The 21,241-nt window shown below is 36.3% G+C and overlaps 1 protein-coding gene across 1 annotated transcript in view; it reads right to left on the reverse strand.

Moving 5' to 3' along the window:
- The window catches only part of Dgkh (diacylglycerol kinase, eta), a gene marked incomplete in the record, with an annotated part of 158,958 nt that overhangs the window by 36,838 nt on the left and 100,879 nt on the right, over positions 1–21,241 (reverse strand). Inside the window, 8 exon segments of the mRNA XM_005409113.2 lie at positions 54–200; positions 3,862–3,960; positions 4,880–5,153; positions 6,531–6,630; positions 10,780–10,865; positions 14,766–14,850; positions 18,713–18,852; positions 18,984–19,092. Of these exon segments, the coding sequence (XP_005409170.2) occupies positions 54–200; positions 3,862–3,960; positions 4,880–5,153; positions 6,531–6,630; positions 10,780–10,865; positions 14,766–14,850; positions 18,713–18,852; positions 18,984–19,092 (1,040 nt within the window).

The raw sequence follows: 21,241 nt of genomic DNA on the forward strand, positions 1-21,241 counted from the left end.
TACATTATCACAGAAATACTTAACAATACACCATGTTTCAAAATCTGTACTACCTGGGCAGATTATTCTAGTATTTAGTACAGGGAGATTTTCTTTGGTGGCTGTCACAGCTGGACCAGGGAGAGAATCAGTTTGGGAATGGCCACGACTTGCCCGAGCATCTGGAGACCGCGGTGCAGCTTTAACTGGTGGCAAAACGTCTGGATTAAAAAAAAAAAAGGGGGGGCAAAAGGTAAATTATTACTAAGTGCCTACAAATTTAAGACCTGTTTCTTTTTGAGACAAAGTCTCGTTACGTAGTCCAGGGTGGCCCTGAACTCACTATGTAGCTCAGATTGGCCTTGAGCTACATGACCCTCCTGTGGCAACCCTCCTGTCTCATCCTCCTGAGGACTAGCATTACAGGCATGAACTACTATGCCTGGCCAAGACCTGTTTTAATCAAGAAGAAGAACTGAAAATATCAATTACATCTACCTGTTCTTTTACCATTTTATTTTTCTTTTCTTGAGACATAGAGAGGGTGTCTGCCAAAGCAAATGTTTTGACCTCTGATCTCAGAGAGTAGTAGAAAACAGATTTCTTCCATAATTAGAAGTTAATAATATCATAACTTCAATGTGATCAACCCATATTTAAAAATAAATAGCAAATGTGAAGCCAGATGATTTTTTAAAATAGTGTGTACTACAAGCATAACACGCTTCTCACAAATACTGGGTGAGCTGTCAATTTAATTCATGTAATTCCTAGTGCTAACATGTGAAAGCTGAGTTAACACTGTCTTGTAAAAGGGGAAAGAGAACAGTGCTTACTTGCAATGAAACCAACGTGCTTTACTTGCATCTCTGTTACTAATAACGATTTGCCCTAAAGTTATTCTAAAAGCAAATAACAAGATTTAATTCTAGCTAAACTGAGGTAATTTAATAAATAACAAGCAGTACCTTTAATTTAGGGATTATTAGTACGTATTTTTAAAAGATCTCAAATTAAATTTAAAAGTACTTTAAAATTTAATTATTTTCACTCTCCCTTTGACTAATTACAAATTAACTATATTAATCATAGACTGTATTTTCTCTGCTCAAATCGGTTTAGTTGCATTAAAGAAAATTAACAGAAGAGCCACTCTATTTTTTTTGGACAGATGTGACTTCTGTGGCTAATTTCTAATAAAAGCAACATTTTGATGTTCCTCTCTGAGAAAAAGCAGAGAGTACACTAATGACTAACACTGATCTTCCATCGCCAGTAATTAAATCAGTGATTCAGCTGGGTATGGTGACGCATACCTGAAATCCCAGCTACTGAGAGGCAGAGTCAAGAGTATCACAAGCTCAGTGTCAGTCTGAGCAACTTATCGAAACCCTGCCTCAAAAAAAAAATTAAAAAGAGCGGGGAATGTAGTTCAGTGATAGAATGCTGGGTGAGGCCCTGGGTTCAATCCTCAGTATGCGGTCAATCATCAATCAATCAAATTGTAAAAATAACAAAAATTAAATTTAAAAATTAGTTTCATGGGTCTTACATAAAGCATCTCATGATTATATTTAATGTATTTCTCACTTCTCTGAGTTATTACATAATTTAAATAATGATACAATGAGTGTGCTTCAACAATAACACTGAATACCAAAAAACTTCTGTTATTGGCACCGAATGATTTCCAATAAATCAGATCCCAATATTGAGTACTAGCCAAAATTAAGATCTTAAAATCAAGACTTTAAACAACATCAAAGACTTTTCTACCTATATCCATCCTAGTATCAATATCTACAACACTATCTCTGTATTTTTTAGCTTCTTTTAATTAAAATGAAACTTGAATTTATGAGAGTATGATAAGGTGAGATGATGGCTGGTTGGAAACCATTAACGATGAGCACTGAAAAAAAAAGAATCGATCCTCCACAGAAAGCCATTACTTAATTACTTAGGGGGAATTAGCAAGCATACTATAAAGACTATAAGCATGCCCTGGCCAGCCTCACTTTGATATCTTTTAATGGATGAAAATATCCAAGGCCTAATTATCAAATTCACAGATGAGGTAAATTTGATAAGATAGAATCAAGTTCTAAAAGATTTTGACAGGACTAAATGATAGACTCGAATAGAAAAGACTTTTTAAAAGGATAATAATGGTGAATGTAAACTACTATAATGAGTCTGAAAAAAAGCAGTAGACTTTGCGATACCAAAATGTGCAGAATGAGTACTCACTGAATGTAAATGTACTCTTTCTTACAGAAAAACATCTGGGGAATTTTGTTCAAATTGTGTGTCACATTTTAAGGTAAATATTGACTAAATAGATACAAACAAAAAAAGAAATCCAAAAAATTTGAAATCATCAAGTTAAGGACTGGTAGAAGAGATGTGGACAACTCATGTGGAAAAGGAGATATCCCTGGCAAGGGAAGATGCTGCCGGAAGAGCTCTATCAATCTCATCTAAGGGCTGCCTCCGGGAAGAAGAGTCAGCGATGGCTCCAGAGGCCAGACTCTTCTTCAGTACAGTGAAATTCTGAATGTAGAATCGCTTCTTAAACCAGTCCTGAAACACTACACAAATGCCAGTAGTTGTTACTGTCAACATTCCCATATACAACACTTAACAATGTCTGTAGTTGTTGAAATTTAAGAGATAAAAACAGCTCAAGATAAAGAGTAGCTTTCTAACAATTACAGCCATGCATAAGCATGGAAAGTATTAAAACTGAGTAGTCCAAAGACCCAAGGGCCATCTGTAAAAGTTCTAGAATATGTCTATCCTGAGTTGGATGCTGAACATATAAGATCTGCAAAGTCTGATTTTGAAGTATAAGAGTTTGAAGTAAGACTAAGGAATATTCTCTCAAAGTTAATGTAATTAGCAGCACCAATAAATAATTAGAGGAACACTATAATAATAACGGTAAACACATACAGTATTACGCACCAGCTATATTCTAGGCACCTTACATGCAGAACTTTACTTAACCTTTACTAACTCCAGTGAAATTGTATATTATTATTATTTTACAGAAAAGAAAACCAGAGAAGCTAAGTAATCTGTCCAAGTTTATATATAGTGAAAGTAACAGCAAAAATAAAATGAATTCTTGAAAGTAAACATTTCTGACATAATTATGTTGATTTTTCATAAGTACCATTTATATTATCATCATCTCTTCATTTGTATTTTTTTTCTGCTTTTTTTATCCCAGTAAATTAGAAACTTTTTGCTTATGTAATACAAAATATTAAAACTATAAATTCATCTTCAATGAAAAGCTGTAAGGTAGACAGTTAATAGCCATTGAGAAGTTTACATTTTCATAAAAATAATTTTGGTAAAGAAAAGCATTGTTAACTGTGACTTTAAGCTTAATTTAGAGACAAGGATCATCAGTCTAGAAGGTGATCAGTGAAACCTGGGAACTCCTGAACAGTTTAAAGGCCAAATTGTAGACATATGGGAACTGTAGCTTCCCTACAATTTAATCTGAGGTCTACAATAGCTTAAAATAGAACGAAATAGGTGTTTCTTCCCTCTTTCTTCAGGAAAACTAAGATAGTTTATCACTATAATCTCCAGAATACATGTTAAGAGAAGGATGTGAGGGTTATCTGACAATAGTTTAAATAATTGGTCACCTTTATCATTTTAGAATTCATGAATATCTAAGCTTTAACTTCCAAATAGCCATTTCAAAAGTAAAAATATGTCTACAGCCATACCACCCTGAATGTGCCCGATCATGTCAAAAGTAAAAATATGAATAGTTTAATTCAAAATGGCTAATCTTTTGAAAGCTAAATGCAAAATTACATTTTATTCAATTCCAAAATAAGGTTATTATAGTTTTCTTACCAGTTAATGATTCTCTTGAGTCTTCTTTAGATTCTTCTTTAGATTCGTCTGTTTCTGCACTATCGTAATCAGTAGAGATAACTGTCTGCTCATCTATAACTTTAATAGAAAAATATATTTGGGTAATTGAAAATAAAATCCATTCATACACTTAGGAAGTAAAATTAAAACACACATCAAAAAAAGTTTTACATTCACAAACACTATTTAATAATACACTTGAGGGTCATGTCTGGAAGTTTCAGAGATTATATCTGTCTATCTCAAAATAAAAGTATATATATACCAGAATGAATATTACTTACCCATGCTAAAATTAACTTTTAGTCTACCAAAATTCTAAGTGTAGACATTATATTAATATAAAAATTAAAATATAGACAGAAATTTTGTATACTCTCAAAAAAGAAACATAAGCATTTACAAAATTAATGCTAAAAAAATTATTCTCTGTATTTCCAAAGTAGTTTATAGGTTAAATATTCAATAGCTTCTAATTAAGCAAAAAATATTTAAAACTAGAAATTTGGCCTAAATGACTTTTCTTTTTAAGATAGTGATAGAAATGTTTAACCTTAATTTATTTCTGAATTTTTTTTTTTTTTTTTTTTGAGGGGAAGTATTAAAAGATTGAACCCAGTGCCGCCTCACTGAGCTACATCCTGGTCCTTTTCTATGTCCTGAGACAGGGTCTCACTACATCACTAAGATGCCTAGGCTGGCCTGCAGCTTTTGATCCTCCTGCCTCAGCTTCCCAGAGTGCTGGGATTATACACACGTGCCACTATGCCCAGCTCTATTTCTGAGATTTCATATTATGCATCATTAATATGCTGATCTTTACTACTAAAATAATAAACAGGACTAAGTACAAATTTCCTTTTAGTGGATTTATCTTCCTGTACTGTGTCTTAAATTTGTTTTTCAGTGTGTCCAAGCTGACCATCATGAAAACTGTATTATACTTGTAGTAGAAAGGCTGCCGACCTCTTCCAAAGCTCATCTTGTTAATGTGTACCTTTTCCAGCTTCTTCAATGACCTGCCTCACTGCTTTCTTTAGACTGTTTGCTCGTAACATTATCTCCCTTGGTTTGACGGCTTTCTGGGCGGAAGGTTTTGTAATATCTTCCACAAGTTGGTCCTTGCTTTCCCCCAAGGATTCTTCACTTGAAGATTCCACAACGTCTTCTTCCAGGATGACAGTCCCCACACCTGGGAGAGTGGGAGCAGCCTGGAAATCTGTGTGCAAAGCTTGCAACAGGTGCTCAAGTTTCTCATTTAAGACCGAACACTGAGAAAACAAAACACGGTAATGAACAATAAATTCAAACAGAAGAAACATCAGCAGACGAAATACAGGTAGTTTTTATGTAAGATGTGCTAAAGGATTAATCACTAAAGAAAAAACACTAAGATGTAACTGGTTATCACTTCTTATTTTGAAAATGTTTTGGTTCAGGAGACATTTATTGTAAAGTTTAGTGGAGATGGAAATGGTATTTTCAATTAGTGGTTTTTGATTTAGAGGGAAGATGCCTATATTGATGTTTACTATAAATTATTTATCTAATACAGCTATACTTTAGACCTACAAAGTATTTTATAATTTTAAAAACATAAACTAGCACAATTTTTTTTTTTTTGGTCTTTTTGAGACAGGGTCTCGCTATGTGGTTTAGGCTGGCCTTGAGCTCACTTTGTAGCCCAGACTGGCCTCGAACTTGCAACAATCCTCCTGCCTCAGCCTCCCAAGTGCTGGGATTACAGGTGTGTGCCACCATGCCTGGCTCAAAATAGCACAATTCTTAAGTAAACTTATTGATTTATGCCTCCAGAATCATGCAAACTTCATTTCATGGATTAAAATTCTTATAACCTTTGTATGGCTATTTTTCCTTAAAAGAACACAACAGATAATTTACAATAAAGTGATACAGTGCACAAAATTATGATATATTATACAAAACATTAACCTTCCTTTCAAAAAGGGGATTGACATATGGCCGCATTTTGAGTATCACAAACTGTAGCACGGCTTAGTCTCAGCAAGCCAGCCTTGAAAGCCCTGATTTGCAAAGAAGTGAACAGTGCCTAACGGGTTATTGGCTCGAATAACAAGAAGTTGAACAGCAGGACTAAGAGGGAAAAGGAGAGATGTAGAAAGAAAAAAACAAGCACTTGGCCCATCTTTCTTTCTGCTTTTTTCATCTTACTAGGAGTGGAGAAACGCTCAGGACTGTAGCTGTCAGTGCTCCTTCTAACCTGCCTCTCACCTCCGCACAGCCTCCAGCCTCCTTCCCTTCCTCCTGTTTGTCCTTGAGGACAGACACAGTGCGAGACGAAGACATAGGAAAACGAGTCGAGGCAAAACTCTGACTAACAGAGGCTCTGAAACTCTCCAGGGTAGAAAAAGGAAGAAGACTTCAAATGTGTTTATTTCTACTTTCTTTTCTTTCCACTCAAACCATCTAATGCCTGAGTTTTGGGAGGTAAAGTCTTCTGCAAACGATAAATGAGAGTGTATTTTTTGAAATTCTGTTTCCTACGTCATTTTCCCCTTGACTGACACTGCTCTGGCAGAGCAGCCTCCTAAGCGGTGCAGCTGTACAGCACAGCCCAGTGCGGACGCTGTCAGCGCGCAACTTCTACGCCCCAAAGCGCCTCTTACCTTGGTAGCCACAGCCTCCGCGACAACGGCGTTCTCCAGCGTTTTCTCGTAGGCCTTCTCCACCTTGGCAACAAAGTCCTTTATGGTTTCACAAAGTATCCTGCGAGAAAGAAAAATCCAACACTTCAGTAAAATAAAATTGGTTTATTTACTATGATTTATAAATATTTACAAATAAGCACAAGTGGACAAACTGTCAAAATAGCTGCATCGTTCATAAAAAATCCAGTCTTTCCTCTGTAGTATAATATATCCCAGATAAATTTAAGTCAGGAATAGCTATATGAATAAACCTTGTTCTTAAGGTTATAACAAGCTCTCAAATATTTTCAGCCTTAAGAAGAATATTTTTCAATCGTTTTAAAAATAATATGTCACCTCTCACAGATTATACATTTGTGTAACTGAAACTGCAGTGTTGAACAAACATTAGGTTTATCACTTATGCTGTCGTTGTCAATCTACTATTCTTGCTGCTGTCACCTTGGTAACACACTCTTCCTGAAGAGGAAAGAAATTACGCATTATGTTGCCAACCAACCTGCCACTTGAACTGAATTATACTCTCTGTAAACCCATTCACTTCTTCACCTTAAAATAACCAATACAATAATATACCAGACTAACGTAATGTAGGTCTCATTAGTGTCAGCAGTATATGGTTTACTTGTTTGATTCTTTCTAATTACATTTGGTCTCTTTGCAGAAGAATTAAACTGAAAGATAAAATAACCTGAAACATTAAAAAAACATCTTTCAAAGGTCTTTGGAGCTAGTGATGGAGTTAAAGCCACCAACAGAATGGTACAGGATTTGTTTGTTTTTAGCAAGTTTTTATGGTGATTATTTTTAAAGTACAATAATGGTCTCCATCATTGTTACAGACTAAGAAATGTGAAGAAAAAAATTTTTCAGCAGTTTTTTTTCTATTAAATTATGATTTCTCTCATAGATGAGTGACACTGTGATAAGCTTCCAGATACTTAAATATTATGATATTGAGCCATTCGGTAGATACAGAACACACATATACTGTACATGTGTACATGTATGCTAAACCTTCACATGTGTCATATAGGAAGTAAATCCATAGCTCCTAAAAATGTTTATTTGTTGCTTTTGGCAGCTATTTCTGCATTCACTTGGACAAAGGTAATGTTTCCTAACCTTCAACTTGCTAATTTTTAATTTTGGGGGGTATTACGGATTGAACTCAGGGACATACGCATGCTAGGATAGTATTCTACCACTGATCTACATCCCCAGCCCTCTTCGTCGGCTTTTTAACCTCAGATCTGCAAAGAATCTAGCTTGTCATTTACTAGAGAAACATTCATGTGCATCAAGTTTTTTCTTCTTTGTTGATGAGTAATACTTTTATGAAAATAAAAAATCAAAATATATAAGAAAGTTAATACACTTTACCATAATATTGTTTACTCACCAATACATAGCTTTAACAAAAGAAAGAAGCAGTTTGTTTTATATTTTATGCAGGTGGTACATGGGCAAATTCTTGTGTGTGTGCTATTTTTTCTAATCACTGAGTTGCACCCTTAGGACTGGGTACTGTGTACACTTTTAAAGCTTAAAGACACATAAACCAAATGCAGTGTGTGAACCTTGTTTGGATTTTTATTTGAATAAATCAACTACTTAAAAGAAAAAAACTTTTGAGATAACTGGAACAAGAATTGAGTAACACTGACAGTAGTAAAAAATTAATTTAAATCCCAGCACTTCGGCGGCTGAGGCAGATCACTGTAAGTTCAAGACTAGTGAGACCCTGCCTCAAAAAAAAAATTAATTTCATTTCATTTTTAGAAGATTTTATATATACAAACACATTTGAAAATGGAATAAAATGGTTTCTTGGGTTTGTCTAGGGATATGGCAAAATAGAGTGAACGCAGATGGGAAAACGGTAAATACCGGAGCTGAGGAATGTTGTGGTGGGAAGTCACTGCACCAGTCTCTCTACTTTCACCTGTTTGAAAATGTCCATAAAAATAAAATTAAAAATATAGTACTGGCCTAAAGACATTACACTCTGTCCTCTCTTTCATCTCTTGAACTCTTCAGACCAAACGCTTTGAGTCTAACGTGAGGCTGCAATAGTATAGCAGCAAGCAGAGCACAGCTCAGAGGAGTTCAAGAGGAGACTGGGTGGGAATGGAATGACTTAAAGCAAGAGAGAAGGTCGAAGAGAAACCCAAAGGTAGGGCTAAGGTCAGAGGTAAGAAAAGTAGCTAGACCAAGACCACACAATAAAAACTGGAAATGTAGGAGATAATCATACCAGAAGTTTCATGTAGCAATCTGTAGTTATATTCTCTGTATGTATTTATTTATCTTTTTTTTTGTCTTTTAAAGACAGGGTCTCTCTATGCAGTTCAGGCTGGCCTTGAGCTCACTTGATAGCCCAGGCTGGCCTTCAACTTGCAACAATCCTCCTGCCTCAGCCTCCTGAATGCTGGGATTATAGGCATGTGCCACCACACCCAGCCTGTATTTATTACTTATTTAATTCTAATAGTTCCATTAAGGAGAAATAATAGGCATCCTCTCATTTTTACAGTGGTTAAAAATAGACACAGGCCACAAAGGTGGCAAATAGGTGTCAACAAGACCCAAAATGCCTTAGTTTCTAAACTGTTCTCTAAATACTTGGAGAATTCCAGAAGAGCTTATTATTAATTTCTTTAGCAATACAGCAAATAATATTTTAAATGCTCAAATGATCATTAGAAACATTGAGACAAATAATGTTATCATTTTCTTTAGAATTTACTAGCTGTTATACAAATCTTGGACTAAAGAATCTTCTGCCATCTTATTAACTGATCCTTATAATATCAGAAGGCAATGTCCTTACAACTATGTAACCAAAATAAAATATAGAGATAACTGGAAACAGCATCAAATATGACTGTAATTGTCATCTCTAACCTTATTGCTTAATTTTTCATGAATGGCTTTTATAGTTTAATTTTAATCTAATTTATTAACATCAACAAAACAGAATGTCAGTCTTTTAATATTAGGATCTTGGGTAAGGTTTTATTTAAAAAAGGTTTCTACTACTAAGAATGTCAGACTACCTAGTTATTAAGAATGATGCCAGGTGCAGTGGTGCATACCTATAATCTCAGCTTATGAAGAAGCTGAGACAGGAGGATCAGAAGTTCCTGGGTAGCCTGGACAACTGAGTGAAATCTGGTTTCAACATTTAAAAAGGTTAGGTGTGGTTGTACACACTGTTATCCCAGCAATCAGGAGGCTGAGGCAGGAGGACAGCCACAAATTCAAAGCCTGCTTGGGCTGCATAATGAATTCAAGGCCAGCCTGAACGACACAGCAAGATCTTATTTCAATGAATGAATGAATAAAAAAGGATAGGGGTGCAGCTCAACACTTGGTGGGTTCAATCCTCAGTACCAAAAGAAATGAAAAGAAACAGATTAAGAATGGTAAGAGACACAAAGGGGGTGGCAGCTGCCACAGTGATCTTGTTTGCTGTTGTCCACATTTTGTAATATGAATTTTATTTGATTAAAAACATATAAAATATACATGAGGCAGTGATCAAATGCATCAAACACAAGGAGGTGAATCAGGCTTTGCTGGTATCCAACCCTAAAAGATGACAGGGTAAAATATTAACTACAGTTTATTAAAGGAGAATTATTTTATGTGTAATACTTTTTAAAAGCTGCTCTTTCTACACTCCTTTTCTAGTAGTATCCTTTAAATAGCAAGTGATTCACAGGGCAAGATGGGGGCGGCGGTGGGCAAGTCATATGTGTGCAGAGACAAGGTAAGGAGCCCGCACAAGGTAAGGAACAGGTGTGTGGACTGGGCTCAGGTTGAGGAAGACCGTAGGGCACTGAGCCTGAGACAAACTGGAATCCATGCATTTCACCATATAGCATACAACTCATTACACACACAAATCAATCAGCATCACTGCCTGCAGAGTGCAGCCCATCTCTGCTGCACCAACCACTGTGCTTCTCTTGCCTGGAGCCTGGTTTCCCTTCCTACTGTTCAAAGCTGTTTCCTGTTGCGGTAAAGAATACCATGAAAAGCAATCACCATTTGTATTTCTATCAAATTTAGTGCAACTAATTCTATAAGCCACTTCACAGATATTTCTGGAAAACAAAAGTCACAAAGAATTGACAGCAAGCAGCTTTCCTTCTATTTTTCCCATTTAACTACTTATCGTGACTTAGACTCCACGACTCACTTGGCAGATGATACGACCACTGCATGTTCATCAGAATTGAGGATTTTTGCAAGATGAGCTGTAACTGAGTCTTCATAAATCGTCATCTGAAGAAGAAAAACATCTACACTATGTTATCATTTTTGGCATTTACACAACTCAGTTATTCCTGCTTCGGAAATGGAACCATTCACGACACACATGACAGAGCAATGGCTACAAAAAAAAAGTCATTAAGCAAAACAGATAAATATTTCCTTTCTTTGAAAGACTTTCAGTTTCTAGAACACTTTATATTTTTAGACCAATCCATAAAATCTGCTTTTAAAAAAAGTTAAATGTCTAATACTTGAAAATATTATTAAAATAAGTATGATAAAAGTCAAACTAATTAAAATAGGCACAAGAACTTAGAGATTTAAATAGAATATCCTAATGATCCATAAACAGACAAAAAGGTATTCAACTTCAACAGCAACCTGGAAGATGCAAACTAAAACCACCACATACTACACCGTACATCTACCCGGACTACAAGAGCATCAGGTTGAGAATGCCACGTGTTAACAGGGTTGTGCAGCTGTAGGACACTGCTGAGGGGAGTGCAAATTGATACAAACACTAGAAAACTATTTGGTAGCTGAACATACACAGCTGGCTGTGGTAGAGCATGCTTATAATCTCATCACTCTGGGAGACTGAAGTAAAAGGACTGTAAGTTTGAGCCCAGCCTGAATATCTTAGCAAGTCTCTGTCTCAAAATAAAAAACAACAAAGCTCCCTAGATTTTGCACTGATGTAGCTCAGTGCAAAGGCCCTGGCTTCAGTCTCTGGTATCACAAAAAAACAAAAATTTAAGAAGTTGATCAAATGTATAATACCATAAGACACAAAAACTGTATGTATTTATATTTACCCACAAGATATGTAGATGTGTGTCCATCAAGTCATATACTATAGTGGCCACACAGCACTCACTCAATACTGCAATGGCAAGCTGTGGGACAATGAAAAGGAATGACTCATGACTACACCACAACATAGATGAGTCTGATGAACATGTGGAGTAAAAGGATCCAGAGGCCAAAGGATACATATAATATGACTTTATATTACAAAGTACAAAAAGAGACTAATCTATGTTGGTAATAGCAGCTATGAGTTGGAGGAGAGCGGCAGTGACAGAAAGGAGGGTGGGGTATCTGAATGTTGTCCTGTGATCTGGGTACTGATTACACAGGTTTGTTTAATCTGTGAAAATTTACCTAGCTACACCTATGATCTGCGTACTTCTTCGTATGCATATTATGTCAATAAAAGTTTCTAACGATGCAGGTATATAACCATATATGTAACCATACATCATGTAATAAATATTTCTCTTAAATAATGAGAAAATGCCAGTCACCCTATATCCCCTTTTTCTACTCTACATAAACTTGAACCTCCTGTTGAAAGAGCACATCTTCCTAATATGGCAGGATATGTACAACATTTAAACCGCCTCATCACATGTTTGTCTCATATATTCCTTGTCACAAAGCTCAAAATTTTCCAGTATAAATGAGATGCCCTATTCAAGCTGGTTTCCGATATTCTTCTATCTCACTTGTTCTGCTTTTTAAGAACAAGCACCACTTTATTCAGACTTAACTGAAGACTCACTTAATGTCCCTTCTGCCGTGATGCCTCTGACCAGTCTCCTCCTCCAAGCAATTTCATCGGTAACTTGCTGTCAAGCCCAGCAGTGACTGGTTGCTATGCTACTCTTCAATTTCTGTCTTACCCTTTTCAGAGGCAAACACTTGCGGCAAAGCAATTTTACATCAAACAAAAGAGGGGAAAACAGGAACCCCAAAGTTTCAATATTTTGGCAGCCCACAAATCCACATTCTTAATCTCTTGGTTTAAATACTAGAAACTGATGTAAGATTAGGAAAATGAAAACACACCTTCCAAAAATCCAAAATAAGGAAATGTTCTCCTGAGATTACTTCTATTGTCTTCCCTTCAGGAGGGAAAACATTTTAAATGACCAGGAATGCCATTAACTAATGAATCAATTAGTTTAATCAACTGGTTATTTAATTGTTATTTGAGTAAAGCCACTTCAAACTTAGGTTTAAAAATCCAAGTTTTGGTTCATTAAAGACATTCAAAGACAAAAAAATGCAACCTCTTTCAGAGGAAAACAAAATAACTTCTATGTCCGAGGATAGTTACAGATATCAAGGCTGGGATACAGCCCAACAGCAGAGCCCTGCCCAGCATGCTGAGGGCCCAGACTCGGTCTTTTGTCCCACAGAGGGGAAAAAAATTACAGATGTCACTTATTAACCTCCTACAGAATTGCTTACCAGGGTCAGAAAGGTAAGGAATAATTACAATTAACATTTTCTTGTGCTAACGCACTTGTATATTTTTACCCCTTTAATTTTCATGTTTTAATAGTCAAGGAACTTGAGACCAAGATGAGCTGAGTACTTTGCCTAAGATCCCAGTGCCAATAAGCCAGGGGGGAAGACTTAGCTTACTTTCAGTGTAGCTTTCAAGGTTAAAAAAAGATTTACACACAGTAAAGTGTAGTCCAGGTTGTTTTTCACTCCTGGAGTCATACGGAATATGTACCTACTCTGTAATCTTAAAGTATGCTACCCCTCTGTTATGAAAATACGTTTTTAAAAATGAATCATTAAAAGCCCAATTCCATTAAAAAGTAAGAGATTTCCTTCATGTACTTAAAATTATACCCCAATTTTAAAGTGTGATTACATATAAATGATGGAAGTTAATTATCTATCTGTATTTTATAGACATTTCCGAAGTAAAACAAAAGAATTCATATTTCTAAAGTAAAACAAAAGAACTCCCCCTTTTTTCCCTGTGGAAAAAAATAACATTTACAAGAACACTACTGAGAAAAGACTGGTTTCTACAAAACATGTATGATGGCTATAACCTGGTAGAATAACATTATAATAATAAATGCTGCTGGAAATAAAGCAGCAAACATATTAATCCCAATAACAATTATATCTGGGTGCTAGGGAATATAAGTGGTTTTTCTTTCCTTTTTTCACATTATTTTCTATTTTTAAAAATGTTATAGAAGCAATATTTTAAAAATATGATTAGCTTCTCTATGAAACATTCATTTCTAATTATCATTCCCTGCCTTACTTTTGACAAGATCATAATTTATTAATAACAAGATAAAGACTTCAATTGTAAAATAAACTGATGTATTCTCTGAGAGGGAAAATAAGCTATCTAGATCAAATGGTCTTAATGAGTTAGAGAATAATCCTCTGAAAGTTGGGTTTTGTTTTAAATCTCTGCTGCTTTGAGGTATAATCAGAATGCCGAACCTTTAAAATCCTCTGAAAAGCTGAGACATTTGTGGTCTATAGCAGGGATAAAATGAAGGCAGCCAGCTGTCTTTTGAGTTCTCTGGATCAATAGGCTTAACGCTGTCCTGGTGCCCTCTTCAAAGACCAGGCAAAGAGCTAAGAAGTTATGTAACATTCTGGCTTCATACACTGGTTTGTACGGAGACTGCTGAAAGGGTGAAGGGGGCTAACTCCCTGTAATCAGATGGGCTCATAATTAGCGCAGACGGCAACCAGCAGGTGACAGGAAGCGCCACCAGCCAGCCTCTGTCGGAGCTCTGCTGACGAAAGGGAGAGGCAGGCAGAACATGTAGGGAGAACTTCCGGGACACAAGAATACGACCTTGCATGCCTGGTGCTCCACACACATTGGTTTCATCATTTAATCCTCACAACATTATACTCTCACTTTAGTAACAAAGGCCCTCAAAGGTGAGTGACTTGGTTATGGTCACGCACCCAGTGTGGGCAGTCATGGGAGTGTTAACTAAAAGTAGTCAACAAAATGAAAATAAATGAAGTCAGTATGTTATTACAAACACTATGAATAAGTTTTTTCAATTTTCCCAAGCTCTCCACCCCCATTTCAAATGATAAGTAGGCAGAGTTAAATCTTACATAGAATTCTTCAGGTGCTTCTGGAGGTTCAGGAAGTAGAGAAGCCTTCGGGGGCAACTTGAGTTCATATGTCATTATACTCCACCTGAAAGGAGAAAATTCTTTGGTCCAAAATTCCTTTAAAATTTAAATATATATTATATATATATATATTATATATATATATAATATATAAATTTAAATATATATAAAATTTAAATTTATATCAACCAAAAATGAAGACATGAAATTTTGCTAATCTCAAAATACTGGGTTCATATTTTATGATCTCTACATTTCACCATTTCTCCCATTAGTGACTTCCTAACGTCTGAATACTGTGCACAGTAAGAATGCTCAGACGTAACAAGCAGACCCTTTTCATTAGCGCCATGCATTCTTTTTTCTGTTCTACTTTTAAAATAACACCCACTGCAATTTTACTAACTATATTACAAAGTATTAATGAGTCACAACCCAAAGCTCTACAACAATGTCCTAGAATTTAGCGGTGTCAAACCTATGGCAAGCGTGTTACTTGTTTTTCTTTAAAGACAAAAAAAGTTAATGTATGAGTTGTTTTTGTGTAACTAAAACCTCAGTATTAATTGCAGTGTTGAGACTTTGTGATAAATAATTGGGTTTTGGGTTGCATTTTGGGCAGTCGTCTTGGAAAAGGTTTGCCTTCACTGTTAAATTAAATAAACACATGATATCTATGTACCAACCACTCTTGCCAAAGCAGCCTATCCATATTTACATACATACATACGTGAAATAAAAATTAGGTAAATACCACTTTTAAGAAAGAATAATGTAAGAATGGGATTGAAGGAAATATCTTAATGGAAACATCTGATTCAAGCACATCTGTAGCAGTTAACTATAAGTATTAGCATCAAAGCAAATACTGAATCACACAGTGTTAGAGAAAAGTAAACCACTCAGGATAATTCCAGTCTTCTATCTAAAATAGTAATTTCCAAATTTTGGAAGAGCAATTGGGCCAGGACCTTATTATCGACTTCCAAGATATAAGATAAAGGTTTTACACAGACGCAAAGCATTATAAAAGCACTACTGTAATAAATATATTTTAAGAAAAGCATAAAACAGCTGAAGCCAGTGATGGAGCCTAGAGGCAAAGCCTAACATCAACATTTTAACAGAGCCTAGTGTATCATCCAGATAAGTAAGTCTTTGCATAAAAACATGAATTCCCAGAAACTCTTCCAATAGTATTATGTGGTAGGATATGTAAACTGAATAGTTACAACTCTTCACATACAAGTATTATAAAAAAATTCATATGTGAACATCAAAAACTATTCATCCATTTATCCATCCCTTCATCCATGCAACAGACAAGCTCTAGAAACACAAGAGTGAAGGCTCCCCTAAATGAAGCACAGGTTCTAGCACAGAAAACAGGGATAATTAAGTTTTAAAAAAGTGAATTTGCCAATATCTAAACAGAAAAACTATGAGTGGAAACATAAAAGTCAAGTCTCTTATAGCTGGAAACACTTCCCTGGACAAAATTCAGTTCAAGAAAAGGGAAAGAAATGTACCCAAGGTCTATGCCTTCTATACTGTACCTCCCTCCTTGGCAGGAAATGATTAGAGTTGAAGAAACAGGAGAAAGTGGCAGGAAGAGAGGAAAGATTCAGGCAGAAGTGTGTATTAGTACCAGGTGCACAGAAGGAGAAACCAGAAGTTAGAACTTCTCTGGTGCACATATGCTTTAAGCGGGGGTGAGAGTGCAGTCAATGGTAAGGAAAGACCCTGGGGACTAAAGTCTGGATTCCAGCTGAAAGCACCAGTTCTAGTACTTGTTAGCTGTGTGACTCTCATCATGTGAAAAACCTCCTAAGCCCTTTACCAGGAAAATGGAGATGGCGACATTGGCTCTCTGTCTCTGAGTACAGTGATGACTGATACCAGCAGACAAAAAAGTATCAGCTGGTTTTACTCCCACCTTCTCTAGAAGCCTCACATTACATCTTTGTAAAGCACTGACAATGATTTTCTAAGTCATCCCACAGTGCTGTTTTGAAGATATATATATATATATATACACACACACACATGATGTAGAATATTAAACAGTGATTCTTTGACTTTTTTCTTTGCTTGTGGCTCTGGGATCACCAGTCTTATTTGCTTGTTTGTTGCGGTACAAGGGACTGAACCCAGGGGTAATCTACCACTCAGATCCATCTCCAGCCCTTTTTACTTTTATGTTGAGGCAGGGTTTCCCGATGTTTCTCAGGCTGGTCTAGAATTCTTAATCCTGATTCGGTTTTCTGAGTAGCTGTGAATACAGGCTTCTACCGCCATGCTTCGCATCCTCCTTTTTTTTTTTTTTTTTTTTAAATAAATAGTAAATTAGTAAAGAAAACGCAGGAATCAAATATTTTTGTATTTCTAATAATATTTTTGAATCTAATAATATTTTTGAAGGTTTTTGAATCCATGTTGATTTTTTTCTTATTTTTACAAGCCTGCAGTATCAAGGAATTTCACCATGGGGGTGCTATTTCTCCACTAACCAGAGAAGTTTATTTTTGTAACAGGCAAAGGGAAAGCACACATCCAGAGTAGAGAAAATACCTAGCAGTATGTCCTGGGATACAGCAGGAGGAGTATTAAATCAATAAGAAAGCTCTTAAAATATTGTGTTATTTGGTATGCACAGAATTGGACAGCTCTCCAGGAAACCACCTCTAGGGGCTTTACAAACAATGGTGATTTTATTTACTTACTTCCAATCTTGTTTTTTCCTCAGCTTTAGTAAGGGGTAAGTGACCAAAAAAGATCTATGTTTAAAGTGTACAACTTGATGCTTTGATATATTATACATCATGAAATATCACCACAATAAACCTAGTTAACTTATCTATCATCTCAGTTACCTTGTTTTAAAAAACAGAATCCAGCTCCACCTTAGATTATAAACCATGTGATGCACCCAAACTACTGGAATGTCTGTCCTGATAATTTTGAGTAGATACAGACAAATGTTTTAGTATCCAGCTCTCTCTTTAAATATTCTGTCAGCAAAAGAAGCATTACATTACCTTATGACAGACAAAGTTAAAATCAATTAGGTTATGGCTTGCTTTAGAATAACTGCATTTTAGATTGGCGGCTTCCAGATGAGACTTTGTCATTTTCAGGAAGAGACTCACAGATGGCCAATCCTTTCAAAGTTGTTTTGATTCGCGCTAGCTCAAGTCTATTGTGACATTTTGACATCTGTCTTGTACTCACAGGGGTGGGGTAATTACTGCTCACTGAATCCTGGTGCTCCTATACCCGCCCTCCAAACACCTCCTCCACAGCACTCAGGCTGCGCACCTGACTTGTTTTATACATGGGTCATTCAGAAAGTAGCTGTGCTGTGATTAAGGACAGCATAAACACAGTGATAATTCCTTCTTTCACAGCTGCCTTCTGGAATACCTCCCTGTACAGAGAATAGGAGTCTTTATCTTTTTAAGTATTGAATTCCTTATAGGGGCAATTCTTAGTATGTAAAATTAAGAAAAGATGTTTTAACAAACCTAAAGCCTGTAAGTTTTCTTAGCTTTTCTGAAACCGTAAGATAGTAGGATTCTACTTTTTATACTCATGAAAAGCCTCACTATGAAATTAACTATTTGAGCTTTCCTACTTGAAAGTGACTAAAAGTAAGTAGTATCAACATAGTCTTCTACCTATGAAATAATGGAGTCCTTGGAGTAAGTTATTCAGATTTTAAAAACTTTTTCACTCACTCAAAAAATATCTTTATTGAGTGTCAACTTGTGCAAGCGCTGTTCTCTATCTCAGGGATCAAATGGTGGACTAGACCAGATGACCAGGAAGTGCCTGCCTTCAAGGGGGTTTATAGTGAGTGCAATTTAAATGGTTTTAAAAAAGACTTCAGTGTGCCATTTTCAGCCCAGGTTTAGAATCTCTTTTACCTGTCCAGCATTTTGGTACTGGCTCGCTCCAGCTTCTCTAGTATCTGAGGAAGTTGGGTGTCATCATCATATGAACCTCCCCAGCCAAGAACTCGAGCAAGGTCATTGCCTGTGCCCAAGGGCAGCACTCCCAGCTGACACTATAACAGAGTGCAAAGGAGAGACTTTCAGATATGGTGCGCACTGGGCCTGCTACATTTCTGCATCTCTCTGGCCAAGTATGTCAGTACGCATCCACGTAAACTAGCAAAGAAAAAGAATTAGTACTTGCCTGTTTATTCAGGTTGAGCTTATCAATTTCTGACAAAACCCAACCTACACTTCCATCTCCTCCACAAACAAGAATCCGGAAATTGTCAAACTTCTGAAATAATCTTAAACTGAAAGTAAAATTATTTTATGTTAGTATAATAAAAATCATTTTTCTCAATTCTTTGTCATTATGATTTCCTTGGCAGTTTTATTTCCAGATTAAGTATAAGAAATTTTACTCACATAATAATTTTTATATTAATGATTAAAATTTATTAAAATTAATTTGAGTGCAATTTGAGTGCAAGAGAATTTCTAAATGATAAGAAAGCAAATTATAGGCAGAAATAGAGACAACATTAGAAGGAAAGGGGATTGAGAAATGAGAGAACAAACAAAAAGGAAGCAGAACCAGGAAGGAGAACTACTGGTAAAGTAGTATGAAATGGTAAAAGTAGTGGTTTTTCTCTTTCCATTATAAGGATGTTATTCCCTTAATAATTAAAAACCGGAGGAAGGGAATTTAGGATGGGATGCTACTGAGCTGCATCAAGTCAGTTCCTGAATAGAGCCAGGCATGGTGGTGCACTCCTGTAATCCCAGCACTCAGGAGGCTGAGGCAGGAGGATCTTCTGAGTTCAAGGCCAGCCTGACCTACATAGTGAGACCTTGTCTCAAAAAGACAAAAAAAAAAAAAAAAAAGAATCCCAAAGCTTGTCAGCAGATGGTCCTAAGAACTGTCAACTCCCTGTCTGGTCCTTCCCTCTTCCTCTCAGGCCAATCCTTTTACTTCTAGCTCCTTTCACCTCAACTTTGACACATTCCATCTCCTGACTGTGCCTATCTAAACCTGAAGTACTATGGAAAATCTGAAAAATATATTGTAGAAACCATCTCAAGAAATGTCACAAAGACAGGTCCTTGGAGGCTTGGAGGATGAATGGGAAAAATAACTATCATGATTGTAAGAGGGGTCTGTGGGCACAATTCTGTGTAGAACACCAGCTTACGTGCATGAGGCCCTTGGCCCTCCCTAGCAGCAATATAATTTAAAAGTTAAAAACAAAAGATAATGGAACTGTGTGTTTGAAAGGGAGACAAAGTTATCCAAGAACAGAAGAGACAAGGGAGAGAAGAGAGGTTCCAGGGGGAAATGACAGAAGGCCAGTGGGAAAGGAAGGGGTGTTCAAGTGGGGAAGGAAGAGGCTGGGTATAAACAAACACAACACCCCGGTGAGCAGACAGTTTGGGACTCGGCAAGAGAAAGCAATGGAACTGAACAGAAGACCTTAGGGCACAAAAGTGACAAGAGGCACAAAAAAAGACTGAGAGAAAAACAGAAGAAAGAAGAAAGTGTCAAATTCAAAATACAAAATGCTTTTCTAGGCATTGGAATCTATATTCTCCATCTCCACCTCTGTAAGCAGGCTTCAAGGTCATTAGAACACATGGGAAAACTGGGATGGCCTAAGGAAACTACAGAAATTGAAGGTCCCTCTACTGGAAGACAAGCGTCGCCTCTCAAGAAGTCCTATACATAGCCTGAAGGCTATGAGTTGTGTCTCAATGAAAACATGACTTAATTTTTTTCAGATCTGAAGTTATACAACATTCTAGAAAGGTGAAAAGAACACTCAACAAGGCCTTTCTTTGGAATTTATGTGAACTGAATCTGAAATCCTGAAGAACTGTCCTTGAGAAATCAGTATCAGCCTTCTATGCAAATAATTTTATATGTATATACTATGACTGTTTTTGGAGCTCAACAAATTATTATTGTTTAATTTAAGATATGTTCTAAATTATTTTCTAAACAAATTTTGGAATTTGGAAATTTCAGTAAAAAAAAATCTGGATTTCATATAAAGAAGTTGAATAACTGTCAAAAAGACTGGGTTAAAACTTATCATCAGAGTGATAGCACATGCCTGTAATCCCAGCATTCAAGAGCGTGAATCAGGAGGATTGCCGTGAGTTCAAGGCCAACCTGGGCTATATAAGGAGTTCAAAGCCAGTCTGCACTATATAGTGAGACCTTGTCTAAACAAAAACAAACATCTTTTAATCAGAAGAGCTTTAAACAAGGGAGGGGGTGGAAGATGGACATAGAAATGACTAGAAGAATCTACAACTTTCAAGAGCTGAGAAGTTAAGACATTTCACACCTAATGCTACATTTTTTAAAAATAAGATTTATCAGTAATGAATTACCCTAGGGCCGGCGATATAGCTCGGTGGCACAAGCGCCTGCCTGGCAAGTACAAGGTCTTGAGTTCG

This window comes from Chinchilla lanigera, unplaced genomic scaffold (assembly GCF_000276665.1).
Source record: "Chinchilla lanigera isolate Chin_1 unplaced genomic scaffold, ChiLan1.0 scaffold00117, whole genome shotgun sequence".
NCBI classification, from domain to species: domain Eukaryota; kingdom Metazoa; phylum Chordata; class Mammalia; order Rodentia; family Chinchillidae; genus Chinchilla; species Chinchilla lanigera.